Source organism: Macaca mulatta, chromosome 7, assembly GCF_049350105.2.
Source record: "Macaca mulatta isolate MMU2019108-1 chromosome 7, T2T-MMU8v2.0, whole genome shotgun sequence".
Lineage (NCBI taxonomy): Eukaryota > Metazoa > Chordata > Mammalia > Primates > Cercopithecidae > Macaca > Macaca mulatta.
In genome coordinates, this window is record NC_133412.1 from 150,655,824 (window position 1) to 150,675,300 (window position 19,477).

Here is a 19,477-nt window from a genome sequence, read left to right on the forward strand (position 1 = left end):
AATGTCAAGGGTCCTGTCTTCAACACTGCATTATGCTTTTTGTTTGTGTTGAGATGGAGTCTCTCTGTGTCGCCCAGGCTGGAGTGCCGTGGAGTGATCTTGGCTCACTACAATCTCCACCTCCTGGGTTCAAGCAATTCACCTGCCTCAGCCTCCTGAGTAGCTGGGACTACAGGCGCATGCTGCCACACCCAGCTAATTTTTGTATTTTTAGTAGAGACGGGGTTTCACCATGTTGGCCAGGATGGTCTTGATCTCCTAACCTTGTGATCTACCCACCTCAACCTCCCAAAGTGCTGGGATTACAGGCGTGAGCCGCCACACCTGGCCGCATTATTGTTATACATGAAGATGCTAAGGGATAGCATCTTGCCAAAAAGTTATGTGGTCAGTCAATGGGGAAGGCCAGGAACAGAAGTCAGGTTTTAAATGCCCAGTTCACAGGTCTATCTTTTAAAAAGTACTGCATTATTCCCCGTACTCGGCGCACTCCAGGAAGAACTCTGAGTTTTAATTGCACTATTCCAGATAAGTTTTAGCCACAGTGAATTTTTAGAAGAGATAAATTAGAGAGATGCTTTAAATTCTAGTTACTTCACTATTTTAACTTTTCTCCTTGTTTTCCAGAGGCCATATAACATATCTCAGTATTTGGTAACATTAAATGGATTTCACTGATATAATCGAATTTCTAAACTTGAAGCCAGGAAATCATGTCACACGAGGAATGGTTGAAACAACCATGAGTGCTGAACCTAAAGAAGCAAGGACTACTTGGGAGACACTACACCTGTCTCAAAAGATACAGGGAAGCAAGTTTCAGCTTAACATAAGGAAGCACTTTCCAACAATGAAGGTTGTCCAAAAACAAACTGAGCTGTTTCAAGAGCAACGGGCACCCTGTCACAGGAATATGCAGAGCTGGGTTTTGTAATAATTTAAATTCTGGATGAAAGCTTGCCCTGGATCAGTGGTTCTTGGACTTTGGGGTTTCAAGGACCAGTAACACTGAAAAAAATGCATCAGGTCCCTAAAGTATTGCTATCTTTTTATTACCTAAGGTCACAAAAAAAAAGGTACAACGCATTTTGGTACCAAATAAGAGGAGAAAAGTGAGGACAATAAAAGATAACATTTCAAATTAAATAAATTTGGCTTTGGGAAAAAAATCTCTTTACATTTGTCTTTTTTTTTTCTCGGTTTACCACTAAGCAGTGGAAACTCTGCTGGGGACAAGTGTGTGAACACCACTGCATGAGGTGACCCTGAATGATGCTGGTGTGATTCATTGTTAGCCCTTCCCTTCCTGCCTATCCATTCCACCCTTTTTAATTTTCTTCATTCCTTCTGGGTAAAGGTATTGATACTTAAAATCATTTCTCCCCCATACTTACCCAATACAGGTCTTAAGAAATTCTTTTCGTTTGTCAGGGTCCTGAATGTTCAAATGCTCTCGATAATGAGATAGCTACAAAAAGCAGAAAAAGGCTTTGAGGTATTTTGTCTCCTTAGATGAGGGAGATAGCTAAATAACTGAACTTCCCATGCTTTAAAAAAAACCAAATTCTTCATTTCTTGGTATAAATGGTTATGGAGGGCGGGCGGGGGGATAGGCAAAGAGTGACTACATATCATTAGTAGGTTTATCTATAACTGCACTGTACAATACAATAGCCACTAGCTACAACTGTTTCTTTAAATTTAAATTAATTAAAGTAGAAATTCACCTCCTTAGTTAACACTAGCTACTTTTAAAGAACTCAATAGCTACATGTGACCAGGGCTACTATATTGGACAACATAAATATGTATATATATTTTTTTGAGATGGAGTCTCGCTTTTGTTGCCCAGGCTGGAGTGCAATGGCACAATCTCAGCTTCTTGCAACCTCTGCCTCCCGGGTTCAAGTGATTCTCCTGCCTCAGCCTCCCGAGTAGCTGGGATTACAAGCACCCACCACCATGCCTGGCTAATTTTTGTATTTTTAGTAGAGGCACGGTTTCACCATCATGGTCTCGAACTCCTGACCTCAGGTGACCCGCCCCACCTTGGTCTCCCCATGTGCTGGGATTACAGATGTGAGCCACCGCGCCCGACCCAAATATGGAATATTTCTATCATCGTAGAAAGTTCTATTGGCCAGTGCTGATCTATATAATGAAGCACTGAGTAGATACAGTACTGAGCTTTACCTTTAAGTTTCACTTTAGCCTCAGTATTTAACCGAAAATGAATATTTTGCTTCAAATTTAGATTTTGAAAAGTCAAAGAGTTAAATGCATATTTCAGTGTTATTTTTGGCACCCTTGATCATGTGCATGATCAATGGTAGTATGATCATGTCAACATCTAACAATTATCATCAGTAATATAAATAGGGCATGTCATTCTGACTCACTGTTCATAAATATTCACAGATTGAGCCAACAGCTGTATATAAAAATGTAAATGTAAAAATGTAAATAACATAAGACAGAATAACAGAAATTATATATCATAATCCAATCTTTGTAAAACATTTCATATAAAATAGTTGGTGTACAATCATTCCTAATATTAAAGAAAGTAATCTTTAAGAGGTATAGTTAATTTTTTGTTATTCAATTCCATTTCAGCCTTAGGTCTTTCAAGAAAAGTTCTTCTTGGGAAACCTTCATATTCTGTGGACATACACTAAAAGTGTACTATCAGCCTTGCCACTTCCAAAGTTTACAAGGTTGAAAAATTCAAAATCTATATACAACAACATGCATGATAAATCATCTTCAATTCAAACATGAGTATAAAGAAAATAAAGTTTTAGATTAAAATGAGTTACCCAAAACACATTTATTCTCACTAATCAAATTCAAAACAAAAAAGTTTATAAGAATGCTGTAAGAAGAAAAATCCTTATAGTTTTGAACTTACAGAGATTTAAAAATATAAACAGCTTTTCAGTGATTACTACAGGCTACTAATCATTTTCAGTTGATTAAGAAAAAGGATTTTTCAGATTGTCTCATGCTTTGAATATGAAGTACAAGTTCCTTTCAGAAAACATGTTACTGAGCCAGGTGAGATGGTTCACATCTGTAATCCTAAAACTTTGGAAGGCCAAGGTGGGAGGACAGCTTGAAGTTAGGAGTTTGAGACCAGCCTGGCAAACAAATGGAGACCCCCATCTCTACAAAAAGATTTTAAAAAATTAGTCAGGTGTGGTCATGTGCACCTGTAATCTCAGCTACTTGGGAGCCTGAGGCTTGAACCAGGAATTGGGAGTCTGCAGTAAACTATATGTAAAATACATGATCATGCACCACTGTACTCCAGCCTGTCTCAAAACAAAAACAAAAACAAAAACAAAAAAAACCCCATGTTTCTGAAAAGCATGTTCAGTATTATATTGTAATTATGCTGTTCAAAGGTTAACAATACTTAATGTGCCAACTGAATGTGTTGTACAGTAACTAAAAAAGCAATCCTGCCATCAACAGTGCTGAGAAATCCTTTTTTTGAGACAAGGTCTCATTCTTTCACCCAGACATGACCTCCCAGACTTAAGCAATCCTCCCACCTCAGCTTCCCAGGTAGCTGGAACTACAAGCATGCGCCACCATGCTTTACTAATTTTTACAATTTTTTTAGAGATGGGATCTCACTATGTTGCCCAGGCTAGTCTCCAACTCCTGGACTCTAGTGTTCCTCCCACCTCAGCCTCCCAAGTGCTGGCATTACAGGCATAAGCCACCATGCTTGGCTAGAAATTCTTATAGCTGCATTATAATGACAAGTTTTTTTGGTTTTTTTTTTTAACATGAATTGCTGAAGTTTTAATAATACAATTGAGTTTTTGGTAAAATTTCAGATTTATTCTTATATTCCAGGAGTTCATTCTGTGATTGTGAAAATCTGCCAAAATTCAATCTTAACACTTGGCCATTGAATTCTCAGCCAAAACATGTTAAGTGTTTCATCAACTTGACCTATCTTCCTTCTTGACCCATATCTGATTTCTTAGCCTCTTAGCCTTCAACATTTTCTTTGTGAGAAGCCAAAACCCCAAAACTCCTACCAACCAGGACCTGAAAACAACTGAAAAACAAATTACAAATTGACCAGGCCAATTTTCACATATTTATTTTTTAAAACTTATTCATAAGCCCAACCAAAAGAGCATATAAAAAGAAAAATACATCATTCAGATTAAGTTTTCAGGTTTTCCAGGTGCCTCTCTCTTCTGTATATAATCAATATCAAAGAAAATAGCTCAATCAGTCTGGGATCTTGGAGGATGAGGTTTGGCTTCGATTTCTGGGTTTGTTTCTTTTCTGAGACAGAGTGTCGCTCTATCACCCAGGCTGAAGTGCAATGGCATGATCTCAGCTCACTGCAACCTCCCCATCCCAGGTTATAGAAATTCTCCTGCCTCAGCCTCCCAAGCAGCTGGGATTACAGGCGTGCGCCACCACACCCGGCTGATTTTTATATTTTTAGTAGAGACAGGGTTTCGCCATGTTGGCCAGGCTGGTCTTGAACTCCTGACCTCAGGTGATCCGACCACCTCAGCCTCCCAAAATGCTGGGATTACGGGCGTGAGCCACCGTGCCCAGCCTAGATTTCTGTTAAACTGGTCCCCAACTGAAACAAAGGCCACACTTACCGCCAGCTCTTCTGTTCTATCTAGGAACCTGGGAAGAAGCAGAAGGGAGCAGGGCATTTGTATCTATTTATGTGTGGCAGTATAACCTCACAAAATAGAGTGCCTCCTCTAGGAGAAACACAGTTCAGACTCATTTCCCTCTATACACAAGATAAATGGTTGATCAGGTATCATTGTTCCCCTGGTCTCTCTGGCTGATCAAAAAGCAAGGACAAGAAGGTATTGCAAGGAACTAATAACTTTGTTAACAGGTCTGACAGGGAAGCTCAGAGCCACCTACTCGGGCCCACAGAAAACTTGGTTGTTTTTTTTTTCCCCTAAGATTAAAGCACTATTCTCTGTTCATACAATCTTGAAAACATATTTTCTATATTGTTCTTTACTGTTTTCACGGACAGAGTACAATGTGTTTTGCCTCCTCCAAAGGCTTAGGTAAAACCTTGGAGCACCAGGACTTTTGTCTTCTGATTCTTCTTTACTCTGAATAGACCACCATAATTAACATTACCATTTTGGCTTGGAGGTGATGCCTGATAAAGCCTTGTTCGTTGGGAAAGAGGAAAGGAGGGAAGGAGGAAGGGAGGAAGCAGCCAGCCTCTGTGACCATGTCTTCTTTTACAAATTTCTGGCTAACACCTGTAATCTTGACCCTAACCAGGTAACCTGCTTTTCCCCACCTCAGTCTTCTGGGGAGCTCATTGCTGTGCTGGAGTCACTGGGTAATCACAGTCACCTTGGGCCACATGTCAGTCTAAACAGAGGTTCTAACCATTTCCCTGACACTGAAGAAAGGACATCATGTGCACATATTTTAATCCAAAGGTGGGAAATAGTCCCTACTGACTGGAATTAGAGGGAAGAAAAATATGATAAAAGACCTTAGACCTCTTTACCCCCAGCAGATATGCCTTTCTCTCACCAATCAGAATCCTACCTAGTTTTATAGGCCCATGCAAATCTAATCACTTCCATGAGGCTTCACTTGGGTATCCTGACTGAAAATATTTCCTTCTTCTCTTCTACTGTACTTCCCACTGGTATCACTTAGAAATCAGTAATAAAAGATACCTTTATTCTACATCTTTTTAAATAAAAAAATAGATATTAATACTACAAACTAGGTATTAGGCTAAGTGCTGGCTCACACACTACCCCTTCATCTTCATAATAACCCTGTGGGTCGGTGTCATCATCTCCATGTGAGAGATGTGAAAACCTCATGAAGAGGGCTGATAACTTGGCCAAGGTCACTCTATGAATGATGTGGGAGATCTGTAATAGCATTCAACCCAAGTGCGTGTGACTCCAAAGCCTGGTTCTTAACCAGCTTGCACCTTCTCATAAGCTGTGCTGTACTGCTAGTTATCTCCTCACACTTCAATAGCTTGTCGGGCAGTTGGTGTCTTCTGTTCCTTTGTATCCCTCGGAGTGCTTTGAAACAAGTACTTACTCAACTTTATAGACCAGACGATCGGTTCTTACCTGAAGAGGTCTAAAAGCAGCTTTTGATCCCCTATTTCCTTAAGGAAGTGAATAAGATGTCTCAGGGCAATCTGTCGCACCTCCAGCTCTCGGAAGAGGATCTCTGTCAGACAGTCAGGATTTAGGTTGAGAAAGATTAAAGCCTATTAGTCAAGTGTGAAATTGGTCTCCCTACTCACACATTCCAAACAATATCTCATCAAAGCCTAACAAAAGCTAAGAATGGTTTACCCCTACGTCTTAATTCACCATCAACACACTCTATGGTCTTGGGCAGCTCACAGCCATTGAGTCAGCTTTGCATTTCACACCAACCCAAACAGCAGGCACTTAGCATGGATTCTGACTTCTTCAAACCAACACAGCCATCTGAGGGGGCTCTGTGGTTAATGTAGTCATCACCCTAATGGATGCCCTCAGAGATGTGATGTGTGCTCTGAAGTCTCAGGCCACCCCAGTTGTCTCTGAAATAGACTTGACTAATGAATTCTGGTATGAAAGGCACATGGCATTCTCCCCTCGAATGTGGCAGACACCTTGCTGACTGAAGATTTCCTGCAAGCCATTCTCACCTTTGCTTAGTGTCCTCTTCAGGAAAATCAGAACCTACGGGAGAAAAGAACAAAGACTGTGCAAACTTTCCAACACAGAGTCGTGCCCCGAGCACTACAGACACGGGGCCAGCAACTCATTAGCAATCTCTGCAGGTACAGCCACCAGCTCTGTATGTGATGGAAGGAAAGCCAATGGATATCTGGAACTGAGCTGTGTCTTGGGAGACCACATGCCCGTGCCCATGCTGCTGAGAGACACCTCCCTCTGAAAGAGGATATGCTCACACCTCTCCTCCCTGAGACTGTTTCATATAACACACAGTAGCCAACCTTCTGTGTCTTGGTTACAATCCAGGGTTTCACATAGGCTGGGCATGGTGACTCATGCCCATAGTTCCAACACTTTGGGAGGCTGAGGCAGGGAGATTACTTGAGCCCAGGAGTGTGAGATCAGCTTGGGCAACATAGCGAGACCCTGTCTCTACAAAAACATTTAAAAATTAGCCAGGCAAGGCCAAGCGCGGTGGCTCACGCCTATAATCCCAGCTCTTTGGGAGGCCGAGGCTGGTGGATCACCTGAGGTCAGGAGTTTGAGACCAGCCCAGCCAACGTGGTGAAACCCCGTATCTACTAAAAATACAAAAATTAGCCTGGCATGGTGGCCCACGCCTGTAATCCCAGCTACTTGGGAGGCTGAGGCAGGAGTATCGCGCAGTGAGCTGAGATTGTGCCACTGCACACTAGCCTGGGTGACAGAGTGACACTCCGTCTCAAAAAAAAAAAAAAAAACACAAAAAAAACTAGCCAGCCATGGTGGTATGCACCTGTGGTCCCAGCTACTCGGGGAGCTGAGGTGAGAGGATCACTTGAGCTCAGGAGGTCAAGGCTACAGCAAGCCATGATCACACCACTGCACTTCAACCTGGGCGACAGAGCAAGACCCTGTCTCCAAAAAAAAAAGCAAAACAAACAAACAAAAAAACACAGGGTTCCACACTTAGTGCATGTGTCACCAGCTAAGCCCTTAAAGCACAGATTACTTAGAATCCTACACCTCCAAGGGGAATCCAGGATCTTTACTTAACATTTAACACGAAATATTAGTCTGTTTGATTGGATTTTCAGAAACTAGTGAAAACAATAATTAAACAAACAACAACAAATTTGACAACTCACGGCCGTAATGACGTTTCCGTCATGCATGCTTACTGCCTCTTCTAGGAGTTGTAGTTTGTCCTGTAAGGAGCGGAATCTCTCTAGTGAGCAGACCTGGCAGAATAACACTAGAATTAGCACAAAAGAAGACAGTTTTCCTTATTCCTTTGTCACTGGACACTAAAGAATGAGCAATAATGAAACAAAATGTCCCCAAGGAGAGTCTCTTTATTTTTACACTAGGGTCCCCATAACTTATAAAACAGTAGGTTCCCACCACCCTCTCTAGTTCTAGTTCAGCCTGCTGCCCTACAAGAAGCTAATGTCCCGAAGTCTTGATAAAGTCAACAGAAATCACTTGTTCTTTTTAAAGAACCCTTACATCATAATTTGCATACAGTAGAATGTACCCTATGTAAGTATATAGTTCAGTGATTTTTTTTTTTTTTTTGAGACGGAGTCTCGCTCTGTCGCCCAGGCTGGAGTGCAGTGGCCGGATCTCAGCTCACTGCAAGCCCCACTTCTGGGTTCACCCATTCTCCTGCCTCAGCCTCCCAAGTAGCTGGGACTACAGGCGCCCATCACCATATCCAGCTAATTTTTTTTGTATTTTTAGTAGAGATGGGGTTTCACCATGGATCTCCTGACCTTGTGATCCGACAGCCTTGGCCTCCCAAAGTGCTGGGATTACAGGTGTGAGCCACCGTGCCCGGCCAGTATCTCATAGTTTCAACTCACATTTTCTTGATAACTATAATTTTAAGTATATTTTTAAATGATTATTGGTCATTCATGAATCTTCTTTTGTGATGTGTCTGGTCAACTCTTGTGCCAATTTTTTAGCAGACTGTCTACTTACCACGGAGCTAAGAGTTTTATCTTTTTTTTCTTTTTTTTGAGACAGGGTCTCACTGTATTGCCCAGGCTGGAGGGCAGTGGTATGATCATGGCTCAGTGCAGCCTCAACTTCCTGGGCTCAAGCAATCCTTCCACCTCAAGCCTCCTAAGTAGCTGGGACCATAGGTGAGTACCACCACACCTGGCTAATTTTTATTTTGTAATGATGGGACCTTGCTATATTGCCAGGTTTAATAAAAGTTTTATATATATTCTGGCCAAGTGTAGTGGCTCAGGCCTATAATCCCACACTTTTGGAGGCCAAGGCAGGCAGATCACCTAAGGTCAGGAGTTTGAGACCAGTCTGGCCAACATGGTGAAACCTCATCTCTACTAAAAATACAAAAATTAGCTGGGCATGGTGGCACACAACTGTAATCCCAGCTACTCAGGAGGCTGAGGCAGGAGAATCACTTGAACCTGGGAGGCAGAGGTTGCAGTGAGCTGAGATCATGCCACTGCACTCCAGTCTGGGTGAAAGAGGAAGACTCCATCTCAAAAAAAAAAAAAAGAAAAGTTTTACATATATTCTGGATGAAAGTCCCTTATAATACATGTGTTTTGAAACTACTTTCTCTGAGCTATGGTGGTCTTTTCATGGTTTTAACAGTGGTTTCTAAAAAATAAAAGTTTTAAATTTCGATGAAGTTCATTTTATCAATTTTTTCATTTATAGTTCATGCTTTTTGTGTCCTACGTAATAAATCTTTGCCTAAGCCAAGATCATAAAGATTTTCATCTATATTTTCTTCTAGAAGTTTTATAGTTTTAACACTTAATTTACATTTAGGTCTATGATCCATTTTTTAAATTTATTTTTTCATTCCCAATCCTTAGAACCTGTGAAGTATGATCCATTTTATCCATTCTTTTTGAGAGACAGGGTTCCGCTCTCTCGCCCAGGTTGGAGCGCAGTGATGCAATCATAGCTCACTGCAGCCTCAACCTCCTGGGCTCAATTGATCTTCCTGCCTCAGCCTCCTGAGTAGCTGGGATTACAGGCGCAAGCCACCACACCTGGCACTATGATCCATTTTGATCCATTAATTATCATGATCATTGCCAATTCTACCAAAATTGATCTGTACATTCAAGGCAATCCCAATCAAAATCTCAGCAACTCTTCTGTAGACACTGCCAAGCTGCTGCTAAAATCGATATGGAAGTACAAGGGATCTAGAATAGCCAAAACAAAAGAAGAAAAAAGTTGACAGTTGAGAGCTTCAACAAAGTTGAAGTGTCTTGATTTCAAGATTTAGACAATAATCAAGACTGTAGTATTAGCTTAAGAATAATCCAATGAACTAGAATAAAGAGTCCAGAAATAGGACTACATATATATGATCATTAATTTTCTTATTTTTTTCTTCTTGAGACAGGGTCTTGCTCTGTCGCCTAAGCTGGAATGGAGTAGCACAATCTCAGCACATTGCAGCCTCGACCGTCAGGGCTCAAGCAATCCTTTCATCAAGTAACTGTGACTAAAAACATATCCTGCTATAAAATGATAAATTATATTTATATATTTATAATTACAAATTATATTTATATATTTATAATTATAAATTATAATATACATTTATATTATAAATTAGTCACACCTGGGTTTTTTTGGGTTTTTTTGAGACGGAGTTTTGCTCTTGTTGCCCAGGCTGGAGTGCAATGGCGCAATCTCAGCTCACCACAACCTCGACCTCCTGGGTTCAAGCGATTCTCCTGCCTCTGCCTCCTGAGAAGCTGGGATTACAGGCATGTGCCACCATGCCCGGCTAATTTTGTATTTCTAGTAGAGACAGGGTTTCTCCATGTTGGTCAGGCCGGTCTCAAACTCCCAATCTCAGGTGATCCGACTGCCTTGGCCTCCCAAAGTGCTGGGATTACAGGCGTGAGCCACCATGCCCGGCCACATACCTGGCTAATTTTTTTTTTATCTTTTGTAGAGACATGGTCTCACTATGTTGTCCAGGCTAGTCTTGAACTTCTGGGCTCAACAGATCCTCCCGCCTTGGCCTCCCCAAGTTCTGGGATTACAGGCGTGAGCCACTGCGACTGGCCCGATTTTCAACAAAGGCATCAGCAGGATAATTCAAAGGGGAAAGGATAGTTTTTTCAACAAATAGTGCTGGAACAAATGGAGATCTATATGGGGAAAACAATGAAACTCAAACCCTTACATCACACCATATGCAAACATGAACTCAATGAATCACAGATCCAACATAAAAGATTGTTCTCACTCTTTTTTTGGGGGGTGCGGGAAGTGGAGTTTCACTTTTGTCACCCAGGTTGGAGAGCAGTGGCACGATCTCAGCTTACTACAACCTCTGCCTCCCAGGTTCAAGTGATTCTCCTGCCTCAGCCTCCCGAGTAGCTGGGATTACAGGTGCATGCCACCATGCCCAGATAATTTTTTGTATTTTTAGTAGAGATGGGGTTTCACCATGTTGGCCAGGCTGGTCTAGAACTCCTAACCTCAGGTGATCCACCTGCCTTGGCCTCCCAAAGTGCTGGGATTACAGGAGTGAGCCACCGCGCCCAGCCTCTCACTTTTTTTTTTTTTTTTTTTTTGAGACGGAGTCTCGCTCGCCAGGCTGGAATGCAGTGGCGCGATCTCAGTTCACTGCAACCTCCACCTCCCCGGTTCAAGTGATTCTCCTGCCTCAGCCTCCTGAGTAGCTGGGACTACGGGTGCCTGCCACCATGCCCGGCTAGTTTTTCATATTTTTAGTAGAGACGGGGTTTCACCATGTTGGCCAGGATGGTCTTGATCTCTTGACCTCGTGATCTACCTGCCTCAGCCTCCCAAAGTACTGGGATTACAGGCGTGAGCCACCGCCCCCAGCCCAGGCCTCTCACTCTTAAATGTACTTTTCCCTCTCATCCATCACTCTTTCCCCACTATCCCATCAAAGCAACAGTAACGGAGAATCAGAAACTTTGCCGCTGACTTTCAACCTTAGTGGACTTATTTTCCCCCTGAAATTCATTGAACAAATGAGAACTGAAGAGAGGTCAAAAAATCTTCCCTGTGTGAACAAGCTGCCCAGCTTCCCAAAGAACCTCACAAAAATTCTCTGTCCTTACCTTTCCCTTCCGGAGGCGTCGCACTGTATCACTGGGGCTCCAGTCATTGCTGTAATCCTGGAATATTAGCAATACATGAATCCCAGGAAGTTAAGGAATCAAAGTTATCAGTGTACCAACTCCTCAACTCAAGTCTTAGTGTCTAAGGGGGAAATACTTTGTGGGAGGGAATGGATGTGAAAAAAAATGAAGAAACGGGACAGTTTTGTTCTGAGTTTCTGAAGGAACTAGAGCAGGGGCAATATAGGTAGAAGGAGATGGATCAAAGAGGGAGGAGCCAATTGACAAAGCCAGTGGCCCATGCCTACTGGTTCAGGACCGCAACCTCTAGATGCAATTAGAATCACGTTTTAGGATTCTAACAACTAATGCCTTTGGCCAACAGAAGGAAAGAGAGACGTTGGAGACATGTTCCTTTTCTGACCTTAGGATATATGGTTTCTTCCTTATGAATCCATTTGCTTTTTTATTTGCTTCATGGGAATATGAGCTCTACCAAGCTTCCAGACTGCAGTGATGATCACTGGGTTTCAAAGTACAGCCTTCAAGTGGGAGCATGAGTAAGCAAAGTATGGCAGGGCTGAGTCAGAATATAGAGATTATAAGTCTAAGTTGCACCCTTTCCTAGCTGTGAGACCCCAGGTAAGCCCTAATGTTTAGAAACCCAGTTTTCTTATCTATAAAAGAGGGTTAAAAAAATTTCTGCTCAAATAGTTGGGAAAATCAAGCAAGGTAACATATGTCAAGGTACTTTATACTGTGGAAACTGTCACACCAGTGTATGCTGTAACTCACCCTATACTCCCCTTTGGGTCTCCCCAGCTCTGGAGCATAGCTTTTGGCAGGTGTGTCTGACAGAGCTGAAAAAGAAGCAGCTGGTTCAGAAGGGCACCATGAATCCTGCTTGTCGTTCCTTCTCTCTACTGCTTCCTTTTCACATTTGTTTGACTTCTGGGCTCCCAATGTTAACTTTGTGGCCAAAAGCAGATCTCCGTTCTTCCCCAAAGGCAGCATCCCTAGAAGTCACCTTTGCCCCTGTAGCCAGAATGATTTCTACCTCCTTAGTCAGTATCAGAAAGTTCCTCTAATAATGACAGTAGATGCAGAAGAAAGTTCATCTTGTCATCTAATTACTACCTGTCCCCATAACTCCCCAGACTGTACCAGATCAGTAACATTTCCCACAGCAATTAAAAGAGGGTTCAATGCGTACCATCAGAAAGGGACTGGAAACTTCCAGGTCTAGTTCTACCTAAAGGTAAAGAACACAAGAGGGAAAAGGTCAACAGTTTAAGTCAGAGCCATCCAGACTTGGTTAAAGACACAATGTATACAGAGCTCTATAATGCAATATAGGAACTTAAGCCGTAAAAAATGTTTTATTCATCTGTAGAAATCTGAAGTGCCATTAAAAAATTGAGCAGGGAGAAAATTTTTTTTTTAATTATGGTAAAATACACGTAACAAAATTTACCATTTTAACCATTTTTAAGTGTATAAGTCAGTAGCATTAAGTACATTCACGCTGTTGTACAACCATCACCACTATCCATCTCCAGAACTTTTTCATCATCCCAAACTGAGACTCTCTACCCTTTAAGCAACTCTATACCCTTTAAACAATAACTCTCCATTCCTCTGCCCCAGCTCTTGGTAACCACCATTCTACTTTCTGTCTCGAGGAATCTGACTATTCTAGGTCATACATAAATGGAGTCATATAATATTTGTCCCTTAGTGCCTTCTTTATTTTATTTAGCATCATGTCCTCAAGGATCATCAATGTTGTAGCATGTATCGGAATGTCATTCTTCTTTAATGCTGAGTAACATTCCACTGCATGTATATGGCACATTTTGTTTATCCATTCATCCATCAATGGACATTTGGGTTGTTTCCATCTTTTGACTATTGTGAATAATGCTTCTATCAACATGGAGGTACAAATACCTATTCAAGTCCCTGCTTTCCATTCTTTTTGATATATATCTACAAGTAAAATTGCTAGATCATATGTTATTTATTTATTTATTTATTGAGATGGAGTTTTGCTCTGTCACCCAGGCTAGACTGCAGTCGTGCAATCTTGATTCACTACAACCTTTGCCTCCCAGGTTCTAGCAATCTGCCTCCCTCAGCCTCCTGAGCAGCTGGGATTACAGACGCCCCCTCACCACGCCCGGCTAATTTTTTATTTTTAGTAGAAACGGGGTTTCACCATATTGGTAGGCTGGTCTAGAACTCCTGACCTCAGGTGATCCACCCGTCTCGGTCTCCCAAAAGTGCTGGGATTACAGGTGTGAGCCACCATGCCTGGCCAGTTATATGTTAATTCTATGTTTAATTTTTTTTTAAAAACCCGCCATACTGTCTTCCACGGTGGCTGCACCATTTGGCATTCCTACCAACAAGGTGTTCTAATAGCAATGCACAAGGAGTAGGGAGGAATTTTGATCCAGGCAAATTTCTTCAGTACCAGTCACATGGTTAATGTCAATTTCATTCATCGTGTTCTAGAAAACCAGTCCAACCCCTCTGCATTTCTCTCATTTCTCTTGCTCCTGACCCCAGCTGCCAGCTCCAATGAGAATGCTTTATCCTTTAATAATCTTTTTCTTACAAAGTAGATGAAAATTATGGCCTAAGATTTTTCTGAAAAAAGAGGAGGACTTCCCTGTCTCTTTAAGCATATCTCTTTACCTCTAAAAAAGCTGCTCAGGGAGTAGGTAGAAGTAGGCTTGGGTAGTTGTGCATAGGAGGAGAAGCTGTTTCGGCTCTTTAGCTGTTCACGCCCCTCATGGCTGGAGCCACTATTACCAGCAGTCTCTTTGATGGACCATGAGATACCTGTGAGATAGTAAGAACTACATCAGCAATTCTCATCCACAATAAATCCTTGACATCCAACATTCAACAAACTCTAAAAGCTTTTCACCAGAAGCCCTGGTCCCTTGGCCAAGTTGGGGCAAGGAGAAAAGATAGAATCAAATAGAATAATCAGCAGAAAAATGGATCAAGGACATGAATAAGTGGATCACAGAAAAGAAAATTCAAATGGCTCTTTTTTTTTTTTTTTTTTGAGATGGAGTCTTGCTCTGTAGCCCGGGCTGGAGTGCAGTGGCCGGATCTCAGCTCACTGCAAGCTCCGCCTCCCGGGTTTACGCCATTCTCCTGCCTCAGCCTCCGGAGTAGCTGGGACCACAGGCGCCCGCCACCTCGCCCGGCTAGTTTTTTGTATTTTTAGTAGAGACGGGGTTTCACGGTGTTAGCCAGATGGTCTCGATCTCCTGACCTCGTGATCCGCCCGTCTCGGCCTCCCAAAGTGCTGGGATTACAGGCTTGAGCCACCGCGCCCGGCCTCAAATGGCTCTTAAACATATGAAAAGATGCTCAACCTCACTCTTTTTTTTCCTTTTTCTTTTTCTTTTTTTTTTTTTTTTGAGACAGGGTCTCACTATGTTGCCAGATCTCTGGAGTACAGTGACTATTCACAATCATATCTCACAATCACGTCTCACGTCAGCCTCAACTCCTGGCCTCAAGCAATTCATCGCCACCACCTCCAGAGGCACACACCACCTGCCCCCAGCTTTGCTAAGAGTACTACAAATTAAAAATATAATGAGAAACCATTAGTCCCCTCCAAGATGGGGAAAGATCCAAAAGCTTGATAATACCCTGTGTTGGCCAGGCTATAGGGAAACTGGAACCCTCCTCCATTGCTGGTGGTAGTACGAATTGGTACAACCTCTGTGGAGGTCAATTTGGCAATATCTACCCAATACAGATGCAAACATCCTATGTGAGTAATTCCACTCTAAGAATTGCTCTGTCGTTTATTCATCTAGGGTCAGAATACAAAGTCACTGATAGAAATATAAAGAGCAAAAGACTGAAAAATCTAAAATTCAACAGTGGGCTGGCTAAATAAATGATGGTAAATCCATACAATACTATGCTGCTATTTAAAAAAAGAAAGAGAAAATGAGAACACCCTTTATATACTGACATAGAAAGATCTCCAAGCTATATTAACACATAAAAAGAGCAAGGTATGAAGTATGCTACTGCTTGCATAAAAAAGGGATAAGAATACATGTTTCCATATACATTTCCAAATGCAAAAAGAGTCTTTAGATGAATACACAGGAACCAAGCAACAACGATTGTTTTTTGGGAGGACAGGAACTGAAAACTGAGAAGATACATAACAATATGGAACGGAAACTTTTCACTGTATACCTTTAATTTTTAAAAATCTTTAGTCATGTTATAGTATGGCCTATTTTTTAAAAACTTTTAATTAAAAATATTTCTTAAAAATCAGATGTGGTAGGCCGGGCACGGTGGCTCATGCCTGTAATCCCAGCACTCTGGGAGGCCAAGGCGGGTGGATCACAAGGTCAGGAGATCGAGACCATCCTGGCTAACATGGTGAAACCCCGTTTCTACTAAAAATACAAAAACTTAGCTGGGTGTAGTGGTGCGTGCCTGTAATCCCAGCTACTCGGGAGGCTGGGGCAAGAGAATCGCTTGAACCCGGGAGGCGGAGGTTGCAGTGAGCCAAGATCATGTCATTGCACTGCAGTCTGGGTGACAGAGCGAGATTCCATCTCAAAAAAAAAAAAAAAAAAAAAAAAAAAAAATCAGATGTGGGCCAGGGACGGTGGCTCATACCTATAATCCCAGCACTTTAGGAGGCCAAGGCAGGCGGATCACTTGAGGTCAGGAGTTCGAGACCAGCCTGGCCAACAGGGTAAAACTCCATCTCTACTAAAAATACAAAAATTAGCCAGGCATGGTGGTTGGTGCCTTTAATCCCAGATACTAGGGAGGCTGAAGCATGAGAATCGCTTGAACCTCGGAGGCGGAGGTTGCAGTGAGCCAAGACTGCACCATTGCACTCCAGATTAGGCAACAGAGTAAGACTCCATCTAAAAAAAAAAAAAAAAAAAAAAAAAAAAAATCAAATGGACTTTGAGAAAGTATTAAGTACACAGCTAAGCAGTGAGACTGGGTGGGTAAGGAAGTCTGCTCTGTCAATCAGTTATGAGTATACTGAGTTAAGTCAGCAGTTCCCAAATATGGCTACAAATTAGAATCACCTGCAGTGTTTATTAAAACTTGAGAGCCCCCCCTACTCCGCAGAAGACCTAATGAACAGAATCTCTGGGATAAAGCCTAGGAGTATGTCATTTTAACAAGCACCCCAAATGAGAATGAAATAGCCAGCCGAGCCTCAACCCCTGAAGAGCAGACCTATATGGCCATGTGGGAACGCCTGCTGGATTTCCCAAGTATCTTCTCCTGGAGTTCAGTTTCCAGATGTATGCTCATCTGAAAATAGTCTTACCTCATTCCCTCTCCAAACCGGCACTGAAGAGACAAACAAGTACAGCCTTCATTAGTGATAAGAATCCTGGACATCTATCCCCGCCTCTTCTACTTACTTCCCACAGGTTCCCCACTCCAGCTGACTCGCTCCAGGTCATCATCATCATCATCATCCACGAAGTCTCGGAGGCTGTTCACCGCCCGCTTGGACTCCTTTAACTGCAGAGGGACACAAGGCCAGGGCGCTCAGGCAATCATCATTCCCCACCTCTCTTCCGACAATCAAGAAGGCTGAGGAATTGGGGCCTGAAGGTGGCCAACGCTCACCCTGTGCAATCGAAAGCCTAGCATACTAGATACCTGCCAAGAAAACAAACTGATTTTTAGCCAACACTACAGTCCAGTGGTAAAAGAATTAGGAGGAATCAAAGTCACTTTTGAATTCTCATCATATTCCTGGCAGTGACTTGCTATGTAAACCTGAGTGAATTTATTCACCTCTCTAAAAATAAATGTTTCCCCAATTGCAAAATAGACACAACAAAAATAAATCCTCCAATCCAGTTCATCTTTCAAAAATAAAAAATATATATCACATGAATAAAAGACTTGAGGTTCTTTAAAAAGAAAAAAAAACTGAAAGGAAGAAATCATCTTAAAAAGGTAAAGTAAAAAAGGCAGTGAGCTGGATTTTACAATCCTTCTGGCTCTTTCCTGAGCCTAATGAAGACATGGTCAAAAGCCAAGTTACCCAGACTGCAAGAGGAAGGAATTTTAGAGTGGCACTGTGGAAAAGAGTACAAACTTCAGCAGTTGACCTACCTGTGAAAGCTCATCATCTTCATCGTCAAAGGTGAAAGCCTTGAACTTGGAGCTGTTCCAATACTCCTCCTCATCACCCTTTGTCCGATTCATCTACAGTGACAGGAAGACATACATCGTCTCTTTCTGGGTCTCTCCCTAAAGAGTTCCAAAGCTTTAACTGCTCCCAAAAATCAAGGATGCAGAAAAGGATCTGGTAAAACAAATATTGAACCTGCCATATAAAACCACATTCTTGGGTCTCCAACTGATCAAATCGTACTTCTAATCTTCTAATTACCCAGAAGTAGTCATCCATTCTTAGAGCATCCACTTTGTCCAGGGCACTCTCTCAGGTGTTGTAAGGTATATTAAAAAGTGCCAGAGACTGGGTGCAGTGGCTCAGGCTTTTAATCCCAGCAATTTGGGAGGCCGAGGTGGGCAGATCGCCTGAGTTCAGGAGTTCGAGACCAGCCTGATCAACATGGAGAAACCCCGTCTCTACTAAAAATACAAAATTAGCCGGGCATGGTGGTGCATGCCTGTAATCCCAGCTACTCAGGAGGCTGAGGCAGGAGAATCGCTTGAACCCGGGAGGCGGAGGTTGCGGTGAGCCGAGATTGCACCATTGCACTTCAGCCTGGGCAACAAGAGCAAAACTCCATCTCAAAAAAAAAAAAAAAAAAAAAAGGGTCAGACACGGTCCCACTTCTGAAGGACCCTACAACACAGCCAGGGCATTCAGCATAGGTATATATTAAAAGCAACAGGCAACAGTGCAAGGCAGGCAGATGCTTTAAGAATCCATCACAGCCGGGCGCGGTGGCTCAAGCCTGTAATCCCAGCACTTTGGGAGGCCGAGACGGGCGGATCACGAGGTCAGGAGATCGAGACCATCCTGGCTAACACGGTGAAATCCCGTCTCTACTAAAAATACAAAAAAACTAGCCGGGCGAGGTGGCGGGTGCCTGTAGTCCCAGCTACTCGGGAGGCTGAGGCAGGAGAATGGCATAAACCTGGGAGACAGAGCTTGCAGTGAGCTGAGATCCGGCCACTGTACTCCAGCCTGGGTGACAGAGCGAAACTCCGTCTCAAAAAAAAAAAAAAAAAAAGAATCCATCACAAAAGTTTGCTGAATACACAAGGAAGAGCAATCAAAACATGCACAAAACAGACAAAAATTGCATTCGCATTTTCAACAAATATTTATTGAGCACCATCTCTGGGGCACTGTTCTAGGTTCTGGGAATACTACAGTGAATAAAATTGACAAATATTCCACTCTCATAAATGCCTGAAAGAATGGAAAGCAAAGTAATTAAAAGAAGTAGAACTATTTCACCTAAATCTTCAAATTATGACTATTTGATTAACAACTGTTGGCCAAAATTTGGGAAATGAGGGCATGGCCAAGAAAAGCAAGTATATAAAGAAGTAGTCAAAAGACCACAAGTCCCTGTTATAACTACTATAAAATTCAATTTTGCCCTGCAAAAACAAGTTTTGCCCTAGAATTACAAACTAGGC

The 19,477-nt window shown here is 42.3% G+C and overlaps 1 protein-coding gene across 3 annotated transcripts in view; it reads right to left on the reverse strand.

The window, feature by feature from the left end:
* The window catches only part of VIPAS39 (VPS33B interacting protein, apical-basolateral polarity regulator, spe-39 homolog), a 32,265-nt gene that overhangs the window by 10,405 nt on the left and 2,383 nt on the right, over positions 1-19,477 (reverse strand). For 2 of the 3 annotated variants that reach the window (NM_001260519.2, XM_015144181.3), the window contains 11 exon segments: positions 1,395-1,468; positions 4,644-4,671; positions 6,126-6,228; positions 6,698-6,731; positions 7,856-7,948; positions 11,816-11,872; positions 12,611-12,675; positions 13,029-13,067; positions 14,516-14,662; positions 17,266-17,368; positions 17,972-18,064. In NM_001260519.2, coding sequence (NP_001247448.1) covers positions 1,395-1,468; positions 4,644-4,671; positions 6,126-6,228; positions 6,698-6,731; positions 7,856-7,948; positions 11,816-11,872; positions 12,611-12,675; positions 13,029-13,067; positions 14,516-14,662; positions 17,266-17,368; positions 17,972-18,064 — 836 coding nt within the window. 3 annotated transcript variants of the gene reach the window in all.